This window comes from Orycteropus afer, unplaced genomic scaffold (genome assembly GCF_000298275.1).
Source record: "Orycteropus afer afer isolate SDZICR_OR568_19922 unplaced genomic scaffold, OryAfe1.0 scaffold00041, whole genome shotgun sequence".
NCBI classification, from domain to species: Eukaryota; Metazoa; Chordata; class Mammalia; order Tubulidentata; family Orycteropodidae; genus Orycteropus; species Orycteropus afer.
In genome coordinates, this window is record NW_006921628.1 from 7,192,978 (window position 1) to 7,198,977 (window position 6,000).

At 36.0% G+C, this 6,000-nt stretch overlaps 1 protein-coding gene across 1 annotated transcript in view; it reads right to left on the reverse strand.

The window, feature by feature from the left end:
- The window catches only part of DNAH12 (dynein axonemal heavy chain 12), a 313,213-nt gene that overhangs the window by 157,180 nt on the left and 150,033 nt on the right, over positions 1-6,000 (reverse strand). Inside the window, exon 29 of the mRNA XM_042780465.1 lies at positions 911-1,020. Coding sequence (XP_042636399.1) covers positions 911-1,020 — 110 coding nt within the window. The remainder of the gene's footprint in view (positions 1-910; positions 1,021-6,000) is intronic.

The following is a 6,000-nucleotide window of genomic DNA, read 5'->3' on the forward strand; positions in this document are numbered from 1 at the left end:
AATTTTGTATATGGTGTAATATATGGCTCTAACTTTATCATTTTGCATTTGGAGAGTCAGTTTAATATAAGTGGGAATAATATAAGAGATTATTCTTTTTCCATTAGATGGACTTAGCACATTATAGAAAATTAGCTAATTTATTTCTAGACTTTCAATTCTATTCCACTGATATATATGTCTACTATTATACTGACTCGATGGCAAATAACAACAAAAAATTATACAAGACGCCTTTGTTTACTGAAGCTTTATAGAATGTTTTGAAATAAGGACGTGTCAGACCTCCTACTTTTTCTTTTTTTTTAAGATTGTTTTGCTTATTCAAGCCCACTGCAAATCCACATGAATTTGAGGATCAGTGCTTTCATTCCTGCACAAATGGCTATTAGAATTTTAATGGAAATTGCATGCTATGTATAGGTCACTTTGAGTAGAACCCACACCTTAACAATATTAGGTCTTCCGACCCAGGAAAGCAGGATGTCTTTCTATTTATTTAGCTCTCCTTTAATTTCTTCTTCTTCTTTTTCCCTCTTTAGGGGAAGGTCCATTTCTCTTTTCCAGCTTTATTCTTAGGTTCCTTGGTGATCCTGTGGCATGTGTCTTCCTCTCTGTTGTGCTTGCTTCCTTGCTTAATCTACTGTTCTTTTAATTGCTACTCTGTAATTTCTTCAAGCAGTATTTTATAGTTTTTAGTGTAAGGCCTTTCACTTCCTTGCTTAAATTTATTCCTAGGTATTTAAGTCGATTATGTTTTTGGAGAGAGTTTACTGACAAAGAAACCATGAGTCTGAACTAAAATATATGTGAATGTTCAAGACTTAAAATGATCCTTGGATACTGATTTTTAATTATTCGAATGGAAAATAACATATAACTACAAGAAAATGATAATTTGTAATCTTACCCATGCCTAACAATCATCATTTCATAGGTCTGAATCATTTTATCAAGAAAAAATTTAACAGGCTGAAGATTATGTGCTTTGCAGGTTTCATGAGCACATTCCATAAAGTCCTGAAATAATAATAATGATTAAAAAATAGAATGCATTTTGATAATAATATAAATTAATTCACACAAAAGTCTATACTTTTTATATAGACTTTTCATTTAAAAATAAAATTGTATCTTCATATAGCAATAAATTATTTCTTAAAGCTTTAATATTTTTCACATTAAAAGAAGGAATGCATAGACTTAAAATGCTTTTCAAATATTAGTACGTTCCATTATAAATTATTAATGATCATAGCATTATAGAATTGAATATATGGTACATGAAAATAACTATAATTAATAATGTTTCACAAAATTCCACTTTTGTTTAGGACATAGAAGGACATCACAGACAATCTCTTACACTGTAGTAACTAGAATAAACAGAGAATTATATATATATATATGAATTAGCCAGCCTTCTGGTTAGCAGTCAAATGCCTTAGGCCCTATGCCACCAGAGTCCCTAGTGAGCAAATAAAACTAAAAGCACAAAATTCACTGCCATCAAGTCACATCCAATGCATAGTGACCCCTCCTTCGGTTTCTGAGGCAGTATCACTATGGAAGTAGATTTCCAAGTCTTCCTTCCGAGGAGTGGCTGGTGGGTTTGAACCACCAGCCTTCTGGTTAGCAGTCAAATGGCTTAAACACTACGCTATCAGAGCTCCTTAGTTAGCAGATAGGAACTTTAACTTTTATAAGTATCTTAAAGAAAATAGACAATATGATTAAAAAAAATACAAAAACAAGATGGAGAATTTCATCAAAAAAATGAAATCTCTAAGAAGGATCAAACTGGATACACTATAACTGAAAGATAAAATATTTCAAATTAAGAATTCACTGGATAGGCTAGAAGCTCTGGTGGCATAGTGCCTAAGACATCTGACTGCTAACCAGAAGGCCGGTGGCTCAAACCCACCAGCCACTCCTCGGAAGGAAGACTGGGATATCTACTTCCGTAGTGATACTGCCTTGGAAACCCAAGGAGCGGTTGCTATGGGTCAGATTTTGGACAGGCTTATCAGAAGACTGGACAAAGCCAAATAAAGGATCATTAATCTTGAAGGCAGGTCAATACAAAGCATCCAAACTGATCCTGGATGTTGTTGTTGTTGTTATGTGCCATCAAGTCAGACCTGACTCATAGTGACCCCTCCTTGGATTTCCAAGGCAGTATCACTACAAAAGTAGATTGCCCCATCTTCCTTCTGGATCCTGGATAGAGTGGGAGAAAAATGTGGAACAAAATTCAAAATCATAAAAGCGACCAGGATTACCAGTCTGACAAACTGATGAAATCCAAGACTATGGCCCCTGGTCACCCTTTGGGCCTGGAACTAAACTCACACTCCCATGGCTTAACTTTCAGCCAAACAACAGGCAGGCCTACAAGGGGAACAATTACACCAAGGAGGTACACTCTGTAGAACAAACAACCATGGGAGATCAGAGGATCAGCATTTGCACAGACAGAAAGCTCATAAGGCAAGAATGCATAGGAGAGAAGGACACAGGAAAAACGTAACCACAGGGAGAAAGTAGGAAGAGAGCTGTTACATTATGGGGATTGCAATCAATGTCACAAAACAAAATGTGTATGAACTGTTGAATAGAAAACAAAATTGCCCTGCAAACTTTCACCCAAATCACACTATTTAAAAAAAAAAAAAAAAGCATCCAAGCTAAAACACAAAAATAGAACTTAAAAGATATGTGAGACAATATTAAATTATCTAACATAAATGAATTGGGGTCCCAGAAAGAAAGAAGAGAGAAAACAGGGCAGAAAAAATATTTTAAAATTAATACTGAGAATTCTTACAAACCAGAGGAAGACATCAACTTACAGATTCAGGAAGCACAGCAAATCCCAAGCAGGATAAATACAAAATAAAACAAGACTGGACACACAGTCAAACTGCTTAAAACCAAGGTAAAAAAGAAAATAAAAACAGAAGGAATATAGGGCAATCTACTTACATAGAGATACCACCTCAGAAACCCAAGGAGGGTCACTATGAGTCAGAAATGACTTGACAACAGTGAGTTTTTGGTTTTTTGGGGGGAGTGGACATTACATTCAATGAAACATAAGTTAGAAAAATGCCTGACTTCTAAGCACAATAATGAAAGCCAGGAGTCAATGGAATAACATCTTTAAAATGCTGAAGAGGGTAGAAAAGGGAGAGAGACCCTGACAATCTAGAATTCTATACCCAGTGGAAATATTCTTCAAAAACAAAAGTGAAAACAGTAAAAAGGTGGAAATAACCCAAGTGCCCATCAACAGATGTTGGTGAACACTGAATCTACCATGGACTGCCAGAAGAGCAAGTAAGTCTGTGTTGGAGGAAGTACAGCCAGAATGCTCCTTAGAAGCCAGGATGATAAGACTTCGCCTCTCATACTTCGGTCATATTTTTAGGGGGGACCAGTCTTTGGAGGATATCATGGTTGGTATAGAAGAGGGTCCACGAAAAAGAGTAAGACCCTCAATGAGATGGATTGACAGAGTGACTGCAACAATGTGCTCAAGCATAGCAAAGACTGTGAGGATGGCACAAGACCAGGCAGTGTTTCATTCTATTGTACAGAGGTTGCTATGATTTGGAACCAATGCAACAGAACCTAACAACCACGACAGTAACAAAGGATAAATATTGTACAGCCTCGCTCTTATAAAATGTCAAGAATAGGTAATTATATAGAGACAAATGGTTACTAGTAGTTACCAGCGCAGGAAGAGGGAAGGAAAATCACTCACTGGGAAGTAGTAAATTTTTGTCATTGGTGATAGGAAAATTGTCATTGACTAAGGATGATGGTTACACAATCAGACTAATAGATGTTACTATTAAGCTGTACAACAGGAAACAAAAAGGAGGGACAAAATGGCAAAGTGTTTTATATAATTTTACAACCACATCAACGGCCAAAAAAAAAAAAAAAAAAGTCCCTGTTGATACTACTACTTAGGTACAATAAACACTTCACATATTAGTGTTGTGAGTTAGAACGTTTAGGGCCATGATTCATGGGTCTATCCAGTCAATTGGCCTAACATTGTTTTTAGAATTTCTGTTCTACCTTCTTCATCAGTGAGTAGTGCTTGGGGTCTTAAAAGCTTGGGAGCAGCCATCCAAGATACAATTGGTTTCTATTCACATGGAACAGCAGAGGAAGGGGGAGGCCCAGGAATCAAAGAAGAAAATGGACTGCAGGTTTAATTGCATCTATAACTACTACTTCCATTACCATGAGACCAGAAGAAATGGATGATGCCCAGCTACCATTACTGTACAGTTTGATCAAGGACCCAAAACATGGATCTGGATCAAAATGGTAAAAAAAAAAAAAAAAAAAAAGCATGGAACAGATTCATATGGAAACCTGACTTACTAAATCCATTGAGACTAGGTGAATCTCAAAAAATAAGGCCCAGAAATAACCTTTAAAACTTGAACCAAAACTATCCCATGGTGTCATTGTTAAACTTAAACAACCAAACAAAACCAAACCCACTGCCATTGAGGCAATTCCAACTCATAGTGACCTTACACTACAGAACAGAGTAGAACTGCCCCAAAGGGTTTCCAAGGCTGTAAATCTTTTTGGAAGCAGACTGCCTCATCTTTCTCCCATGTAATACCTGGTGGTTCAAATGGCCGAACTTTTGCTTAACAGCTGAATGCTTTAATCACAGCACCACCAGAGCTCCTAACAATAGCTTATCCCAATTAATAAAATGTGTTTGCCTTGAGTATAATGCCCTTAAAAAGAATTATCTATCTGAGCTTAATCCAACAACAGTTCATCTAAAGCACAGATGATAACTTTAACAGGCAAAGAGCCTAAATTATTGGTAATAATATGGGTAGAGAGAGTGACAATGGTGACAAAATGTGACGTAATCAATGTTACTCAACTGTTCACATAGAAATTGTGAATGAATGTATGTTGTGTATATTGCCATCAAAAATACATTTTTTAAAAAATAATAAAGGTGAAATAAAAACATTTCAGGCAACAAACACTGAGAGGACTTGCTGACATAAAAATCTCCTTCCACCCACACACACAAGAAATACTACATGACATTCTTTATGTTGAAGGACATCTTGCTTGGTAAAAGTACAAGGTCTGAGAAAAAGTGGAAGATCACATAAAAGATGGATTGACACAGTGGCTGCAACAGTGAGCTTAAAAAAAATGAAGATGGTGCAGGACTGGGCAATGTTTTGTTCTGTTGTACAAAGGGTTGCTATGACTGGGAACCAACTTATTGGCACACAAAACATATAGGATCAAAGTTACAACAGCAACTCAAAAGGTTAGATAGGAAACAGGCAGTGAGCTTATGTTAACTGGAGAAGAACAGCTCAGAAAAGGAGGGTGATAATGGATGCACAACTTGAAGAATATAATAAATGTCACTGAGTTGTACATGTATAAATTGTTGAATTGGTGTATGTTTTTCTGTGTATATTCTCAACAAGCCTAGTGATGCCTTAATGACAGCGGAAACAATATTTTACAGCAGCATTGATAGAGAAATGAGGTAGAAGAATTAAATTAGCACAAGACAAAAGGTATTTTATGCATGCTGAACTCAAAAGTATCTTTGCTGTACATTTTACTATGGAAATTGCCATAAAGTGGCAATTTCATTTCAGCCACACATCATCTACCTTGTTAAACTGATTTTGTTCAGTTGAATTTTATTGAGATTGTGTTGTTTGTAGTTATTTTAAAATTTATTTAGGTTTTATATTATGTAACAGCTATAAACAGCAGACATTTATGTGGGTACATATTTAGGCATTGTGTTAGATTGGGTTCTCCAGAGAAACACAAAAACCAGCAAAGTGTATATATATATATATTTATAGAGAGAGACAGAGAGAGAAATTTATCTTAGGAAAATGGCTCACAAGCATATAGAAGCCGACAAGTTCAAGCCGACAAGTCCAAGTCTCTGGAGGAAACGGCTGG